This window comes from Capsella rubella, unplaced genomic scaffold (genome assembly GCF_000375325.1).
Source record: "Capsella rubella cultivar Monte Gargano unplaced genomic scaffold, Caprub1_0 scaffold_1, whole genome shotgun sequence".
Taxonomy (NCBI): domain Eukaryota; kingdom Viridiplantae; phylum Streptophyta; class Magnoliopsida; order Brassicales; family Brassicaceae; genus Capsella; species Capsella rubella.
Window position 1 is genome coordinate 3,165,642 of NW_006238923.1, and position 17,060 is coordinate 3,182,701.

General features: G+C 39.3%; 5 protein-coding genes across 5 annotated transcripts; 3 read left to right on the forward strand and 2 right to left on the reverse strand.

Moving 5' to 3' along the window:
- Positions 1–357: 357 nt before the first annotated feature.
- On the reverse strand, positions 358–6,014 carry LOC17896877 (phytochrome A). Its single transcript, XM_006306555.2, has 6 exons — positions 5,330–6,014; positions 4,933–5,044; positions 2,272–4,337; positions 1,245–2,061; positions 882–1,172; positions 358–804 (listed from the first exon to the last, which is right to left on the reverse strand). Exons 3-6 carry the CDS (start codon positions 4,328–4,330, stop codon positions 603–605), a joined length of 3,369 nt encoding a protein of 1,122 aa, XP_006306617.1. The 5' UTR covers positions 4,331–4,337; positions 4,933–5,044; positions 5,330–6,014; the 3' UTR covers positions 358–602.
- Positions 6,015–6,921: 907 nt separating this feature from the next.
- On the reverse strand, positions 6,922–8,426 carry LOC17896843 (calcium uniporter protein 6, mitochondrial). Its single transcript, XM_023789912.1, has 3 exons — positions 8,274–8,426; positions 7,754–8,160; positions 6,922–7,664 (listed from the first exon to the last, which is right to left on the reverse strand). Exons 2-3 carry the CDS (start codon positions 8,135–8,137, stop codon positions 7,167–7,169), a joined length of 882 nt encoding a protein of 293 aa, XP_023645680.1. The 5' UTR covers positions 8,138–8,160; positions 8,274–8,426; the 3' UTR covers positions 6,922–7,166.
- Positions 8,427–10,044: 1,618 nt separating this feature from the next.
- On the forward strand, positions 10,045–11,650 carry LOC17899014 (transmembrane emp24 domain-containing protein p24delta3). The gene is made up of 4 exons (XM_006305503.2): positions 10,045–10,335; positions 10,867–11,079; positions 11,189–11,265; positions 11,349–11,650. The coding sequence occupies exons 1-4, from the start codon at positions 10,087–10,089 to the stop codon at positions 11,491–11,493; spliced, it is 684 nt and encodes a 227-aa protein (XP_006305565.2). The 5' UTR covers positions 10,045–10,086; the 3' UTR covers positions 11,494–11,650.
- Positions 11,651–11,934: 284 nt separating this feature from the next.
- On the forward strand, positions 11,935–13,115 carry LOC17897311 (60S ribosomal protein L21-1). The gene is made up of 2 exons (XM_006304206.2): positions 11,935–12,202; positions 12,689–13,115. Exons 1-2 carry the CDS (start codon positions 11,966–11,968, stop codon positions 12,944–12,946), a joined length of 495 nt encoding a protein of 164 aa, XP_006304268.1. The 5' UTR covers positions 11,935–11,965; the 3' UTR covers positions 12,947–13,115.
- Positions 13,116–13,443: 328 nt separating this feature from the next.
- On the forward strand, positions 13,444–16,952 carry LOC17897669 (probable serine/threonine-protein kinase At1g09600). The gene is made up of 7 exons (XM_006306862.2): positions 13,444–14,572; positions 14,667–14,951; positions 15,028–15,573; positions 15,669–15,766; positions 15,900–16,005; positions 16,098–16,457; positions 16,548–16,952. The coding sequence occupies exons 1-7, from the start codon at positions 14,105–14,107 to the stop codon at positions 16,737–16,739; spliced, it is 2,055 nt and encodes a 684-aa protein (XP_006306924.1). The 5' UTR covers positions 13,444–14,104; the 3' UTR covers positions 16,740–16,952.
- The last annotated feature ends 108 nt before the right edge of the window (positions 16,953–17,060 follow it).

The window sequence follows — 17,060 nt, forward strand, 5'->3', positions numbered from 1 at the left end:
TAATAAGATCATACTTCCCCATGTGCATCTTTGTTCAAAACTAAGTGTAATCCATATGGCCAGCTAACTAGATCCCTGTAGAAGGTAGAAGTCTAGTCTCTTCTTTATGGAGTTAAGCTGAAGTTAATTGTTTGTAACCAACAGTTCTTGCAACGTGGTTAAGGACCATATATTACCTGTAAACTCTGGCTTGTTGCCCTAACCACAAGGCATTGACTCTAGCTTCAGCAATTCAGCGCATTAAGCATATCCTCTCTATCATCAAACTGTACTGATGATCACGCAGAGAGACAAGAATAAGTCAGTAAAATCTGAATGGAACCTAACCTTAGGAGGAGATTGTCAGACTATATAGTATTTGTTTGAGACAATGGATTAGCTTATTTCTCATACATCAACTTTTGAATGATACATCATGAAACCAAAACACTCAAGAGGAGATAGATATGCATCCATATATACAGCTTCAGAAAAGAGCTCACAGAAGATGTAAATGGATGGATATATCATCGTTATTCAAATTCGAAAACGAAAACAAAAGTGATAAAGGAAAGTTGCAAACAAAGTAAAACTAGTGATACTGGCCCCTTTTCTTTTGGGGACTACTTGTTTGCTGCAGCAAGTTCCGCACTGATAATGAAACTCGATTTCCCAGCTTGTCTCAAGTACTGAACATCTCCATTCATCAGCTTCATCAGTTTCCGGCTAACCATCAAGCTCAATCCTTCTTCTGACACATCTTCCTCAGTCCCAAACATTTGGTTTAGTAAAAACTCGGGTATCCCAGCTCCCGTATGCGTCAACCTGTTTTCATACGCCCAATATCCTCAATGCATTTTTCTTTAACATCATATTGTGCATTCTGATTAAGAATATTTTACCTGATCTCTAGATAAGCAAGATGCACAGAACGCCCAAGCTGATCCTTCCTCAGGGACGCTGTAACAGCTAGCTGACCTCCGGATGGTGTAAAGTTAACAGACATCAGCATGAAATCTGCCAAGACTTGTTGAAGTCTTATACTGTCTCCATACAAAGTATCAGACATTACTTCTTCTCCGGTCTCATTTGTTATTCGTACGCTCTTTCCGTTACTCTTCATCATTACTTGACTTGTGGAAGCAGTCAACACTTCGTTTAAGCTGAACTCTTTCATTTCCAGATCCAAACACCTGCGCAGTCAAATCACAACATAAGAAAGCAGGTAAACTTTTGAAAGATTAGAAACTTCGATTCTTGCATACCCTTCAATAATGCTTTCAAGATCCGAATCATCAAGAATCTTGCTTAGTTGCTTCTGACATAATGCACTAGTTTGCAAAATCTGTCTCTGCTCTGGTCCTAATTCAGTGCCCTCTATCATTTTCCTTGTAAACATAATCCCAGATAGGGGATTCCGGATCTGTCTTTTGATGTATGCTAGAGCCTTTAATCTCTTTACTGCAGTTCTCTCAGCTAGACGCTGAACATGGAGCGCTTGCTGCAGCTCATGGCTGGCAAGTTGCAGGAAACAGAAGACACCTGTCACTACACCTTCCCTGTCCAGTTTCTTACTCACACACAACAGACACTCTACATATTTGCCTGCTCTTGTAAAGAAAGCAAACGACACTTTCTCTGGATCTTGACTGGTCACAGCATTGTTTAGCACAATCCCAAGATTTACAAAGGCTTCTTGATTCTTTAAACGACAACATGACTTTTGCGTCCCAAAGACTTCTCCTAAGAGCATCTTGTCGATCACTTCCTCTCGCTTCAAACCGGTTAACTTTGACATTGCTGGATTCCACTCTGTGCACCATCCAAACTCATCGGTGCCAAATATGGGCGGGATCAGCGGGTTTGGATTTTGGATAATCGCCTTGTAATCACCTTCAATACGAGTAAACTTGTCCATCACAGTCTTCTGGCCAGTAAGATCATGGGCTACAAAACACACCCCAACCACGTTTTCATGGAGATCTCTACTTGCACATGCATTTACAATTAAACTTATTGGCCCAGCATCAGCCCTGGACAAGTGTGTCTTGATCTCAAATTGGACATTCTGCTCCTCCGTTCCTGCATAGATAAGCAAGTGAAGTTTATATAGGCTCGGCTTCAGTGTTTTAGAAGAGAAAAAAGCAAACCAACATACGTGATTCATCATTAAGAATCAGAAACAACACACTGCACCAAGTTTCTTCGACTATGATTCTCAATTGAAACTTGAACCGTGCAATCTAGTTGGAAGATTCTTAGCAACTCAGTATAAATTAGGAGGAGAGTTACCTTCTAATGCATTCTCTAGCATCCTTTTAACGATTTCCACTGAAGAATCTTCAACAAGAGTGAGGAGATGCTTCCCAATTGCTTCATCAACCGAAAGACCAGTCAACTCAGCAATCTTTGTGTTCCAACCATTAACCAATCCATCAGAATCAACCGCCAATATTGGCACCGTAGCAGTCTCAATTAAACGAACCATCTCACTGGTCACAGCTTCTAGTTCTTGTATACCATCAATTTTAAGATCATTTAGCTTAGAGTGAATGACCTTTGTATTCACATCGGTAGTCTCACCATCCTTGAAAGCATTCCTCAGAATAAGCTGCAAGGAGTGTATTGCATCCATCTCATAGTCCTTCCAAGGTAAACTTCTTGTCTTGACAACCTCAAGAAAAGCCTTGAACGATGACCTCGGGTGCATTCTCCTTGCATCATCCCTATCATCTGGGTCATGCTTGGCACCTCCCCATCTCACTTCACCAGCGGTATGAGAACGGAACCAGAAAATCATGTCTTTCGATGATATCCTTACAGCTGCCATTCCACATACTGAATCCCCAAGAGATAGAGCCCTCGGAAACCCAGCGTCATGCAAACTATCAGTGCTCAAACCTGTTGAATCCGTGTGGTATTCACACAACCATGAAGCTAACTCCTGCAGATGGAACTCACTTGGAGTTGTTCCCAGTTTCCATATCTTGTCTTTATACAAGAGTGCTGCTCCATCACATTTCACCAGGTCCATTATGTTGGGGCTCTGCGACACAATACCCAGTGGAGCATCACGCATCAACATATCACACAAGAGTGTCTGTGTGCGCAAAATGTTCTTCTCCACAATTTGGTTCTCCAGTTCCACCTCTTTATTGACGTGTATCGCAAACACTTGAGCTAAGAACTCACAGGCATACCTGAGAGGAAATGGAACAAATCTAGGAGTCGTATTATGACAAACCACTAAACCCCATAATCTCTTTCTTTTCTGAGGCTGTGTGGTAGAATCAGGAGCATCCCCTTCTCCATCTTCCTCGTTAACTACAACCGCCATAACCAGAGATGCAATTGAATCCATGTTGGCCATGTACTGCAAATGGCAGCTGTGCGGTGCTCTGAGGGTAGAACCACACAAGGTAAGATCAAAGGAAAGCTTTTCATCTTGAAGCACCCTAGCATGTTTTGCATTGCAATCAACGATCATCCGGACCTTGTTCTTCATAAACAGAAAGCGCGCTGCTTGAGGGATGTCGGTGGCTGGATAATGCAAACCAAGATAAGGCTCCAGCCCAGGTTTTGTAACCTCGGAGACAACCTCACCGTGATCATCTTCATGAAACTTATAAGCCATCACCCTGTCATACCCCGTGAGTTCAAAAACCTCCTGTACCATTGTATCACAAAGCCTTTCCATGCTTCCACTGGGCAAAGATTGCAGCCTAGTGATTGCTTTGGCAGCGAGCTTATATGATTGTAAGGCACCAGCAGCTGTCATCGGAACTTCATAAGGCTTTACCGGTTCAAAGTCGACAATGATACTCCCTGTAACCCTGTGGACAATCGCATAAAAGGGCTTTGCAGAAGTCTTGCAGTGCACAAGAATGGGATTCAACAGAGAGACATCTCCAAATCCAAGGGCTTTCTGCAATGCAGATGCACTAGGAGCAGTGAAAAGACTCCTTATATCTGTTCCAATGCCTAGAACAGGGTGTTCGCCAACACTAGGAACTGCATGACTGGTCATTGTCAACAACTCCGGAGCATTCTCGCTGTATGCAATGACTTTGAAAGTCTTCTCATCCAAGGCAAGCAAACAACCAAAGGGCTGAATCAGCTTTCCCTTCTGTATGTGATGAAGATAAGTCGTGGTCACCTTGTCAGACCTCGGTGGCTGGTTCTCCACAACCGGGCCAGTGACACGCACCGAGGTTGAGTAATCAAAGGAACTGCCTGACTCCTCAAAATCAGCATGGAGCTTCGCATCTACAGTGGTCTGCGCAATGATTCTAGCGCTGTGCCTTGATCGCCTTGAGCCCTCAGAGGACTGACTCGGCCTAGACCCTGACATTGTTTTCCTGACACAGACAATACAACAAAAATAAGTGCAAAAATTTTATATAGAGGAAAATATTCATGCGGTAATCATATGAACACAAAAGCACCAGTCATAGAATAAAATGCATAAGCATAAACTTAAAACACTAAGAATCAAGAATTTTCAAACACTAAATTGTCGCTACAGCTCAAGTTCCTTTCAAAGTAAAAAGAGGCATGGACTACTCGAGTAACTCAATCGAGAAAGTCTGCCTAGCTAAAACCAAAAATAGAACACAACAGGTGCAGGAATCATTCTGCTATATTCCACTATTCAATGATTTACCATTCTCAAAGCAACTGAGCCAACTTAAGTATGATGTGTAAGGACATAGCTAAGGAGTCAAGATTCCATGAACACTATCAATTGAAGTCATCCAAAAATCCAAAATCAACAAGATGGGACAATTAACATGTAGCACAAATGGTCGTAGATACTCAACAGGGACCATCAACTTGACAGATACTAACAATAACGAGGATCAGAGAAAAATGATGCCTTTCAACATCCAAACACAGCTAAGCAATACATAAAATAGACTTGATATAAACTCTTGAGAGTCGTTATAGTTATACCTTTCAGAAAGGAGTAATAAAGTCCCACAGCGAAAGCAATCTTAAAAGTGACGAGAGCTAGGATGAGATAAATTGGATGCTTCTTCTCATAAATGATCAGAGGCTACAAAATCTGAGTAAAACAAGCACACATCAAGCCAGATCAAAAAATCTTTTATTGGCAGAAAACACGGAGGGTTATTGATGACAACAGTCAATAGAGAAATAGCTTAAAACTAATTAACTTCAAAGTAAGGATTAATCACAAAAGTAACGCAACCCCGGGAAGAGCTTACAGAGTATAAAGAGTGAGTCTAGTTGCTGCTAAGCTCTAAGCAGAAAACAATGGAAGAAAGCTTCAACATATATATATACAAATAAAGAAAGGAGGAAACTTTGGGAAAGGGAAAGTAGCTACCTTTAAAGAGAAGAAAGAAGAAGAAGAAGAGGAAGATTCAAGAAACCATGATCAGATCTTGTCTAGTCACACTCTTCAGAAGTTTTTTTCTTGGGTTGGTTTAGTTATACTAAATCTAGACCTCGATCACCGCCTCTTCTCTCTGGTCTGCTACGTCTCTCTACTCTCTATTATTTGTGCTCCCTAACACAGACGACGAAGATGAAGGGACCACCCAAATACGTATGCCCATGTCTCAGAGTATGGGCAAATTGTTATATAGTATATTATAATCGAATAAAAATAAAAGATAAAAAAGCTTAATTTGGATAAAAGACAAATCTCACACACAAATCAAGAACAGGGTCGGCTTCGCCGGTAACAGTTTGCTCACTAAAACAGAACAGTAAGCGAAGATATGATATACTTATATATAAAAAAAAAGTTGGCACCTTTCTGGAATTCAAAGAAAAAAAAAGAGAGTCTTTTAATGGAATTTTTAAAGTTTTAGATATTTTTCACCGATGTGAGTAAGAGTAAGACTGGGTAATGAGGAGAAAAAAAAAACAGTAAAGTGGAAGAACAAAGTTGAGGGGTGATCTTCTTTAAATTAGATTAGATTTGAAGAGAATCATACGAAAGATAAGATGAAAAGTAAAAAGGATTATTAATATAAAAACAAGAAAGAGAGATGGGAAGGAGGGAAGGGGGTAGTTGTTTAATGAAGGCAATAACCAGAAGTGGAAAGTTGTGTTTGGGGAAGACGACAAGGATGGTCTTATGGGCTTCACGTTTTCTCGGCTTTTTGCGTTTTGTAATCTGCTTCTCTTATTTAACTTCATTTGTAGGGACTTTCCTTTTTTGTATTTCTTATTTTTTTTTTCAATTTCCAAATTAACATCAAATCTCATCTTTAATTAAAGTGGAAACTTCCTTCTTCCATTATTCTCGAACTTTGATTCTTCTTATCCATCCATGGGAATGACACATCGGGATATTTTCACCAAACCACGCTATCATGATCACTTCTTATTAGCTATTGTATCTATCGTCTTTGTTATATTCTTCCACTAAGAAAATTTCACATGGATATTGTGATATATATATAACAAACTCTGCAAAATTCACTTCAGGATTGTCTAAAGATGATCATGTCCAAAACAAACTCTGCAAGTTTTTGTTCAAGATTGTCTAAAGATGATCATGTCCAAAAAAGGAATCGACAACGTCTCATCCAGACAGCGCAACTTCACTTAGATATTGTGGCACAGCTATGTTGGACCAAAAGAGTGCCTCTATAATGCAAACGTCCTCCAAGCAAAACAGCCATGATCCATTAGACAGTCATGGCCCATGTTGCGTGTCTGGATTGTCAAAATTCTATCTTCTAGATCCCATTTCAGGAAGAAGAACACTTGAGGAACTGAACAGATGTGATTTGAGTGGGGTTATAGCTATTTGGAGAGGTTTTAACGGCCTAGAACTATCCAATCCTTGAGAGGATTTGGAACATTAAGAGTTAAAGACACATTTTGGGAGCTTTTTCTGAATCTGAACTCTAAAAACAACTGTCCGGTACCATATGTTACTTTGTTTTACATGAAAGTACCAAGAGTAAAGAAAAGGGTCCTTATATAGAAACAAAAATGACCTGTTAACGGTCAATGTAAAGAGAACAGTTAAATCTGTTCAGTCAATCTTTACAGTAACAACAAAAATGTCAATAGGTACTTTATGTATCTTTAAGAAGCACAAAAGGATGGTCGAAAGCAAAAGACTAATCATATTGTTCAGTTTCACAGAACCATGCACAACAGAGAGAAGAAAAATCGGAATGATTATCTTCTTTTTGAATGAATCAGTCTCTGCGACTCTGCAAAGCATCCTCGAGATCAAGTTCTAACCCAACACGATTCCTTATAGACGCAGCTGCGTGACAAGACGACGTCGTTTTACACATCCTCTCCAATTCCTTAAACCTCTCACAGTCAAACTTGTGACTCTTCAACAACTTCCTCTGCCTCGACAAGAACAGTCTCTTCATGAAATCCTGATATGTGGGATCCCTCGAAGTCATCAAGAAATAAGCATAACCCACGATGATGCCTGTCGCTGTAGCGAAGAAAGTGATTGGTTCCATCACATCCCATGAGAATTCCCAGAAAGTTAATCTAAAAAAGAGCCCAATTTGAACCATGGAAGTAGCCAAACCACACCAAAGAATCTTCCTCACTTGTCTATGAGCAAGAACATCAATCTCTTCTTTCATGGTTCTCAGCTTATTGAATTCGTCTTTTATCTGATCTTCCTCTGGATTCTGATCCAAAGGCATCGCCCGTCTAATCAGATCCACCACCTGAAAACAAAAAGTCCAGATTTTTAGAGAAATCGAGAAGAAGATAGAACAGAGTAAAGTTTCGTTTTTTCCGAGGTTTGAAAAGAGACCTTATCTGGGTGAAGAAAGACTTTATCACGAAAAATCAAGACAACGCCAGCATCGTCGAGAACACGAGCAAAGATGTGAGCTTCATCAGGAGATCTAGCGATACCCATTCCTTGAGAAGCTTCTAAAAGTGAAGTGTAAGAGACGACATCTCTATCAGCCATACCAACAAGCTTCTTCTTCATGTCTTCAACATTCACAAGCCTCATCAGCTTCTTCGCTTCCGCTATAGTTACCTCTTTCTTCTTCTTCTCTTCCTCATCTGACGGCGGTGTATTGACGGTGACGCAGCTTCTTGATCCACCATGGACAAGCCATGTCCTTTGTGAAGAAGCTCTGATGGCGCTGGACATTGCCGTACGCCTGAGCAGACCCATTGACCACATTACGAACCCACGAATCTGAAGATCTGAGATATTCGAGAAAGCGAAACCAGAAAAAGTTAGGTTCGCAGATCAAAGATTAAAAGATATGAGAATCAAGAAAAGGTGTGTGATACGATTCCAAACAAAGTGACTTAACACGTTTAATTACGAATCTCAGATTCTTCTATTATAATTAAGAGATTATTAGGAAAATCGAAAGAGAACAAAAAAAAGGAAAAGAGAGGAGAAGCACGTAGCCATTTGCTTTTTATCTATAGAATTTTGGAAAAAAGGTAAAAAAAAAAAAGAAAGATTGGTAGGTATGTTAAGATTGTTGTTGACTTGGCATGAAAAATGGCTTTTACATATCCCAATCAACTTTCAGATAACTCAAAATCAATTTGATTTGTTTGGTGGAAGTATACAATAATAAAGTACTAATTGTGGGATCTTGTTTAGTTTATACCCAACCACCATTCTGACAAAAAAAAGAAACAGATAATGATCCAAACAAACAAACAAGTCCCTTTGTTAGTTTGAGTTGAGGAGTTGAGAGAGACCAATCCTTTTCATCGGAGTTGAATTTGACATCAAGTTACTTCACTAGCACATTACAGAACAACACGTATCCCTGACTTAAGAAAGAACAAACATTTGTTTTTATTACATCAAGTAACAACAACAACAACTTGTTGCCAACACATTTCCTTCAATTTATCATATTACGCGGAATGATGAATTCATTCTCCACGAGTGTACGCAAGCAAATTCTTTCTTCTGTTCAATTATATATTTGATAGCATGAAAACGTGGAATCCCTAATTAGAAACACATATTTCTAGCTTTCAATTCGATAATATTCGTTGTGAAAGCGCTTTAAAAGTTAGTTTAAGCCTTTAAGGCATATGACACAAACAACCAAACGAAAGCGTACGTAGAGAAAACGCAGATAAACAAAGAAACACCACAATCGTTTTGTACTGCCACGACAAGAAACACAAATAAAAATTGACATTTTGATTGTAGAGAAAAACAAACCTAATTACATTTAGGGAGATCGGAAATCATCATCTATGAATGACATACCTGAAAAAGTACTTCGACAGTTTTTGTTCTCTTATGATATTTAATGTGAATGATGAAGAAGAAAATAATTTTAAGCACTATGTCCACCACCACGGCTTGAGAGTTTTTGCGTTGTTCTTGAGAAGAAAGCGAGATTAGTTGTTAAGTTATGCTCTCCCTTGTTTTGCCGTTTTTATCTCCTGACCACTGCTTAAGGGCCAAATCCGTTTTTATAGTAGTATGTATGCCCCCTGCCTAAAAATTAAATATGATGATGATTACGTAAAACACGACGTTCATGAGTCATTTAATGCTAGATTATGAGCTGACGACTTTGCAATAGGTTTACCACTTCCGTAAATGGATAACTTATTAAAACTATATTAAACAATGACATGATGACTTGTATTAATGTGTCTAACCAGATTTCTAATTAACAATAATAGTTAGCCTGGCCGTACGAATACGATTGTTAAAGATGTTTGTTTTTAATCACCTCATGCAATAGTTTAAGTTTTGCCAATTTGTCTTTTAAAAACAAAAAGAAACTGCACAAATCTATAAAAAAAAGTTTATAAAGACTCTGCCAAATCTTGTCTTTATGACTCCAAACTGCACGAATATATGAGATAAGAATTAAAAAAAAAAAAACAATTGCGAAATGAGATTAGAAAAGGCAACTAGTTGAAATGTGTTGTTTAATGTTTTCTTAAATAAACCACATTAAAGTAATTACTTATTTAGATCTATATTGGACCCAAAGCACATCACTTTAGCTCAATTCTCAAGCCCGTGAAGGAGCCTCATCAAGGCCCAATCAAATCGTCTACACTGCATCCCAAGAACAAAGAAAAAAAGAAAAGTACTTAGGAGCAAAGATCTGGCCACCAGAACACAAACGATCGATGAATACAATCGGAAAGTCTGAAAGCTCGATGAAGATGACTTCTAAGATGCGCCGTGGCTTACCGACGGCGTTCATTCTCTTCTTCCTGGTTCCGGTATTGATTCCAGTCGGCGAGGCGGTATGGCTAGATGTGCCTCCCACCGGGACAAAGTGTGTATCTGAAGAAATCCAGAGCAATGTCGTCGTTTTGGCTGATTACCTCATCATCTCTGAGGATCATGGCGTCATGCCCACTATCTCCGCCAAGGTATCTTTCTTCGATTTCCTGTTCCGATCATCTGTGCATGACTGCATTATGTATCTGTTACTAGATCCCTAGTTTCACCTGATCCATTTAGTCGTTTCCCTCAATTAATTACACGTAATTAGGAACAATTGTATATTTATGATCGATCGAAGTTTCCTTTTTTGGAAAATTGTGCTCATGATGATATGTAACAACATGTCTTTCTTTGATTGTTCGTTTCGGTTTTATTTTGGATTTGCATTCAAAAATTTTGGGTTAATTAATGAAGGGAGCTTCAACTAAGTATACTCTCTCTCTCTCTCTCTTTTGGTACTCTTTGGTGATCTCATCTTTGCAGTGAAACACAAATACATTTGGTAATAGTTTTTGCTAGTTCCATATTGTTTGATGAATTGTTTTAGATAATGTCATTGGATTGAGGGCTGTCTTTGAAGTCGAACTTGAATATAGTTATCAAATATTGAAATGTAGTGGTCCTGGCTAGTATCTTCTGTTTCTTGGCTCTGAGTTTTGAGAATCTTTATGGTGCAGGTGACATCCCCATATGGCAACGTTCTGCACCACATGGAAAATGTAACGCATGGCCAATTTGCATTTACAACCCAAGAATCCGGGAACTACTTGGCGTGCTTTTGGGCAGATGCAAAGAGTCACGGAAACCAAAATGTTAGCATCAACATTGACTGGAAAACTGGAATCGCTGCTAAGGATTGGACCTCTATTGCTAAGAAAGAGAAGATCGAGGTGAGCTTCCACAGGGATTTTACAGTTCAGAGAGCGGATGCCTATGTTATGATTCAGAAAATCTGTAAAGTTTGTTTCTTTATGACATTTGGTTTGCTTGATAACATAGGGTGTGGAGCTGGAGATCAGGAAACTAGAAGGTGCAGTTGAAGCCATCCATGAAAATCTACTCTACCTAAGAAACAGGTACATTTAGCTACATTTACAACTGCTCATGTCTTCTTGGTTGGTTGACAAAAGTTTTGTGGATCAAAATGCAATTTTTGCAGAGAAGCAGAGATGAGGACAGTGAGTGAGAACACGAACTCGCGGGTGGCTTGGTACAGTATAATGTCCCTGGGTATTTGCATCGCCGTCTCTGGTCTACAAGTAGTCTACTTGAAGCAATACTTTGAGAAGAAGAAGCTTATATAGAGATTCCCTGATCTTCAATTTCTCTAAAGAGTTCCTACTTAGAGAATAATATTCAATTCTTTTTCGTTTACACGTTCCTTTTTACTGACGCTGTAAAATTTTGTTCATGGGATTTTCCTGTAGCCTCATTTCTGATAAGTAATCATTCTTTCTGATTCATAAAACTGAATAAAAAAGGATAAAGCTCCAAGAGAATTTTCAAGAGAACTAGGCATTAATACTGGGTATAATTTGAACTTTATGTTAGTATGGGGCGATAAAACTTAAGTTTCACAGTATAAGGATTAACATGACAATAAAAAGTAAAAACCTTTGTCGATAAGACGATCAGTTATTCAAATGGGTATGTATGTACATATAAAGCCCAACATTCCGAACCAACAGGCCCGTTCAGAAAGGAAAACAAACCCTAATATCAAAGAGATATAAATAAACCCTAATCACATTTCGCATCCTCCTAAGAGACGGAAAAATGCCGGCAGGTCATGGAGTTCGGGCGAGAACGAGGGATCTGTTCGCGAGGCCGTTCAGGAAGAAGGGTTACATTCCACTGTCGACCTACCTCAGGACCTTCAAGGTTGGCGACTACGTCGATGTTAAGGTGAATGGTGCGATCCACAAGGGTATGCCTCACAAGTTCTACCACGGACGTACTGGTCGCATCTGGAACGTTACCAAACGCGCCGTCGGTGTCGAAGTCAACAAACAGGTCCGATGAACTCTCACATCTCTTTAACTTTGGTCTTAGTGGTCTAGTATTGGATCGTATATTTAGATTTTAGATTGTTGATCTGCCGAACTTATGTTGAAATGTCTGATTAAGCATTGTTTAGTAGAACGTAAATATCATCTACAAGCTTAGAGTGGTATCTCAAAGATTTCAATTTCAGTGATCCAGTAGCGTTGTTCTTGATCCAGTTTGAGATTCGAAATTGATTGCTTTATCTTTCGTTTAGTCTTCAGCCTTAACACAGTTTTTTGTTGCATTATTAATTCCTTTCTGTAATCTAATGTTAATGTTTGGACCAGCTCTTATGTTACATTGTTGAGTCAATACTTGGACTCTTGGTCATTGAAATGCTAGCACGATTGGTTTCATGACTATTGCATTGCTGTGGTCTGGCTTCAAATCATCTGGTCTCTATATATGTTATTGTGTCATTTACTGACATATATATGTTTGTGGGTGTTTCAGATTGGTAACAGGATCATAAGGAAGAGGATCCATGTGCGTGTGGAGCATGTGCAGCAATCAAGGTGTGCAGAAGAGTTCAAGCTGAGGAAGAAGAAGAATGATGAGCTTAAGGCTGCAGCTAAAGCTAATGGCGAGACAATAAGCACCAAGAGACAGCCTAAAGGACCCAAACCAGGATTCATGGTTGAAGGCATGACCTTGGAGACTGTCACTCCAATCCCTTACGATGTCGTCAACGATCTCAAGGGGGGCTATTAGTTCTACTTTCTTGCGTGTTTTGGAGCTCTTCCTTTATATGTTTTGTAGCGACTTCAAATTTTTGTTTTCGACTAAGAATATGATTTATATAACAGGAGTTTTGCAGTATTATTTTTGTTATTGTTTGATTTGTTTCTTCCAGTTTCTAAATCTCATGTGAAATTAACTCTTTTGAGCCTAATCGAAGATACTCTTGAGTTTTGACGCGGTAAAAGCTAAGCTAAGACCTTAAACTTCTTCTTGGATCAGTTGGGTGCAAGAGGAATAGAGTTGCATGCGTAAAGGGGAAATGTTGAGCTTCTTGACAGAAAATGGAACTTTCTAGAAGTCGATACGGTGGACTCTTCTCCAGCTATACCACTCGTGTTACTTTGATATATTCTACTGCAGATTCCATTCGAGAGACACAAAAATATGCAACCTTCTCAGATTTTCAAATACTTATTAGCTCTATAGAGACAGATTGAAAAACCAGCTGCTTCCTCTTCATTTTTTTTCTTTCTCCTGTTAACATTTTCGTTATTTCTGTTTTTTTTTAAATTGAACTTCCTAAAATAGATAAAAACAATGAAACTTCAGTTCATCCGTTGCTGTCCTAAATTTCTCATTTTCTCATAGGCGGCTATTCGCAATTTTAGGAATCCACTCAAGACTCTTTATTTCTCTCTCTCCATTTAATCTTACCATGATTTTTTTTTCTCTCTCTCTGCTGACCCAAGCCAACCTTTGATTCTCTAATTCAATTTGTTTTCTTAAAAAAAAAAAAAAAAAATTGCCACCCAAAGAATACGAATCCTTGTTTGAATCCACCACATTTCGAAATCATTCTTGCTGAACTCATATTTTTCCAGTTTTCTCTTTTTGTTTCCCCCCTTCTTCTCTATCCTACGTTAGATTTTAAGATCTGTGTTAATCCCAATAAGTTTGGTTGCTGCTGTTAAGAGATTTCAGAAACAATTTGGTCTAAAGATCAAAAAACACATTTTCATCCAAAAGCTCGAATTTTTATCCCCTGTGGGGGGATTGGTTGTGGTGGGTGCAATTTCATTCCTCAGTGAAGAATAAAGAAAGATTAGGAGGCTAATTAAAACATACAGTTTCCTGATTCCGATCAGGAAACTGTGGACTGTTCACGGAATCACGAAACTCTGTAGAATTATGGGATGCAACTGCACCAAAGGAACACGAGCAAATGATCACGTGGAGAACAACACGAATGTTACTGGGAGGGAGAGACGAAGCAAGAAGCCTAAGACAATGAAAACCTCCAACAAGAAGAAAAAGTCTGCTTCCTCTAGCAATGCAGGAGCAGAGGAAAGAGGCAACAACAACGAATCCACATTGAGGTTTTTGATGCCCATTGATGCCAAGGACAATGATGGTGCGGAGAAGAAGGTGAATCTTGAGAGAAAATCTTCTAGATCGGTGTTTCAGAGACGGCCCACCACCCTTGAGGTGGCAGGGACTTTGCAACAACCTAAGATGACTAGAATATGCAGTATTACTAATGGAGAAAGAGGTGCTCAGGTTATGGCTGGTTGGCCTTCTTGGTTGGCTTCTGTTGCTGGAGAAGCTATCAATGGATGGATTCCTCGCAAGGCTGATTCTTTCGAGAAGTTGGAAAAGGTGAGGCCTTTTTTTCCTGTGTGTTTTTCTATAACTATGAGATGATTTGATTTTGTGCCTTGTCTTGAATTTTCACATTGTTGCTTACTGTTAGATTGGACAAGGGACCTATAGCAGTGTCTACAAAGCCCGGGATTTAGAAACGAACCAACTAGTTGCGCTGAAGAAAGTGCGGTTTGCTAATATGGATCCCGAGAGTGTTCGGTTCATGGCAAGAGAAATAATCATCCTTCGAAGGCTTGACCATCCTAATGTTATGAAGCTTGAGGGTTTGATCACTTCAAGAGTATCAGGGAGTATGTATCTTATATTTGAATATATGGAACACGATCTTGCTGGCCTTGCTTCAACCCCTGGTGTTAACTTCTCCGAGGCACAGGTATTACTATTTTCTCCACAATATATGCATTTGCTATTATGTGGTTGATGTTCATCTAATGTGTTGTGCTTTGCAGATTAAGTGCTATATGAAACAGCTGCTTCATGGTCTAGAACATTGTCATAGCCGAGGCGTATTGCATCGTGACATCAAGGGCTCTAATCTTCTGCTTGACCATAACAACAATCTCAAAATTGGAGATTTCGGTCTTGCCAACTTTTACGGGGGCCAACAGAAGCAGCCTCTCACTAGCCGTGTTGTAACTTTGTGGTACCGCCCACCTGAACTATTGCTCGGGTCAACAGACTATGGAGTTACTGTGGATCTGTGGAGCACAGGATGCATACTAGCTGAACTCTTTACTGGGAAGCCTATCATGCCCGGTAGAACCGAGGTAGAACAACTACACAAGATCTTCAAACTTTGTGGCTCACCTTGTGAAGAGTATTGGAGAAAATCGAAACTTCCACATGCCACCATCTTTAAACCCCAACAACCTTACAAAAGGTGTGTAGCCGAGTCATTTAAGAGTCTTCCATCTTCAGCTTTGGCCCTAGTTGAGGTTCTTTTAGCTGTAGAACCAGATACTCGTGGAACCACAGCTTCTGCCCTTCAAAGTGAGGTAAAAGCTCTACCATAACATTCAACTTTTGTTTAGCGGAATGCAGTTCTATACGCTACTTGTCTCACACTTTTGTTTCTTTTTGTTTTGTTTAGTTCTTTACGACAATGCCTTTTGCAAGTGACCCCTCAAGTTTACCAAAGTACCAACCGAGAAAGGAAATTGATGTGAAGGCGCGAGAGGAAGCAAAACGGTAAGATCAAGATTCTACTAGTATCATAGTGTACAATTTTTTTCTGAAGATTTCGCCATAATATAACAATTTAAAAAGAGCTCGTCTCTGCTGAATGAACACTGACATGCCCCAATTTTCTCTCATCCACCAGAAAGAAAGGCACTAGCACTAAACAAAATGAGTCAAAACAAGTATCTAGAGAATCTAGAGCTGTGCCAGCTCCAGATGCCAATGCTGAGTTGCTGACATCAATACAAGTACGTCTGATTCTGGCATATTACACCTACAAATATATTATGGTTAGATTCATGTGATCTTAATTATCTGTCTGTTTTCTTGTTTTGTAAAGAAACATCAAGGGCAGCAGAATAAAGATGCAGCTAGCTTCCGGATAGAACCACTGAAGAGTGGAACTCCACAAGTCGGTTACAATCGTTATGGTGTGTCCTCTGTGAATAGAAATGGAGAGAATGTTATGAGGGGTTCGAGTCGTTCTCCGAGAAAAGAATTGAGGACGCAGCGGTCTTTTGTCCAACGCGGAGCAGCCCAATTGTCAAGATTCTCAAACTCAGTAGCTGCTAGAGATGGATCACATTTCGCTATAGCGAATCCACGGTGGCTTGAAGATAGTTATAGGAACGATGGTGATTGGTCCCAACGTTTGATGGTTAAACCAAAAGGTTCTACAAAACACAAAGAATCCAAACCGGTAAAAAGGACATCCAAACTGTGTAATTGTGCTTTTCTTTGCAGTGGAACTCTTTGTGGGCTAATCCACAATTCTTTTGGTTATATTTAGGTTTACGGTGAAAAGACAGAGAGAATGCACTACTCAGGGCCATTGGTTTCTGCAGGAGGAAACTTAGATGAAATGTTGAAAGAACATGAAAGACAAATTCAGTTAGCGGTTCGCAAAGCTCGGGCAGATAAGAAGATGAATAGAGACGATAACAAACAGGCTCAAGCGTTTCTTGCTGCAACTGGCAGGTGAATGAAATATATCAGAGAAGAAGAAACAAAGGAAGAAACTTTTGAGATATCAGGAAAAGTGCTGAAAGGTTTGGCGTTGTAGAGTCAACTGATCTCTTGTGGGGTCTTGTGTAAAGTCCAAAGCTAAAATTGTGTGATATATTTGTTCTTGTTCTTGTAAAATTTTATTTTGTTTAGTTTTAGTAGAATAAAAATTATTATTGTTATCTTGGTATTTCAATTGCACTAAACGATCCCACATAACCAAATATCGATCCTTTTCAAGATTGGTTCTTTTTTTAAAACGATCCAACCACCAAGAAACTTAAATAGAAGGCTTCAC

What these genes read in the sequence shown, in the direction of transcription:
- LOC17896877 (XM_006306555.2), bottom strand. Translation starts at nt 4,330, where the DNA reads ATGTCAGGGTCTAGGCCGAGTCAGTCCTCTGAGGGCTCAAGGCGATCA. An exon ending in CTTGAAAGCATTATTGAAGG is followed by an intron (nt 1,173 to 1,244) that starts GTATGCAAGAAT and finishes TTGACTGCGCAG; the next exon opens with GTGTTTGGATCTGGAAATGA. An exon ending in CTTGCTTATCTAGAGATCAG is followed by an intron (nt 805 to 881) that starts GTAAAATATTCT and finishes GTATGAAAACAG; the next exon opens with GTTGACGCATACGGGAGCTG.
- LOC17896843 (XM_023789912.1), bottom strand. Translation starts at nt 8,137, where the DNA reads ATGTGGTCAATGGGTCTGCTCAGGCGTACGGCAATGTCCAGCGCCATC. An exon ending in TCTTTCTTCACCCAGATAAG is followed by an intron (nt 7,665 to 7,753) that starts GTCTCTTTTCAA and finishes TTTTGTTTTCAG; the next exon opens with GTGGTGGATCTGATTAGACG.
- LOC17899014 (XM_006305503.2), top strand. Translation starts at nt 10,087, where the DNA reads ATGAATACAATCGGAAAGTCTGAAAGCTCGATGAAGATGACTTCTAAG. An exon ending in TGCCCACTATCTCCGCCAAG is followed by an intron (nt 10,336 to 10,866) that starts GTATCTTTCTTC and finishes TTTATGGTGCAG; the next exon opens with GTGACATCCCCATATGGCAA. An exon ending in CTACTCTACCTAAGAAACAG is followed by an intron (nt 11,266 to 11,348) that starts GTACATTTAGCT and finishes CAATTTTTGCAG; the next exon opens with AGAAGCAGAGATGAGGACAG.
- LOC17897311 (XM_006304206.2), top strand. Translation starts at nt 11,966, where the DNA reads ATGCCGGCAGGTCATGGAGTTCGGGCGAGAACGAGGGATCTGTTCGCG. An exon ending in GTGTCGAAGTCAACAAACAG is followed by an intron (nt 12,203 to 12,688) that starts GTCCGATGAACT and finishes TGGGTGTTTCAG; the next exon opens with ATTGGTAACAGGATCATAAG.
- LOC17897669 (XM_006306862.2), top strand. Translation starts at nt 14,105, where the DNA reads ATGGGATGCAACTGCACCAAAGGAACACGAGCAAATGATCACGTGGAG. An exon ending in GCGCGAGAGGAAGCAAAACG is followed by an intron (nt 15,767 to 15,899) that starts GTAAGATCAAGA and finishes CTCATCCACCAG; the next exon opens with AAAGAAAGGCACTAGCACTA. An exon ending in AGTTGCTGACATCAATACAA is followed by an intron (nt 16,006 to 16,097) that starts GTACGTCTGATT and finishes TGTTTTGTAAAG; the next exon opens with AAACATCAAGGGCAGCAGAA.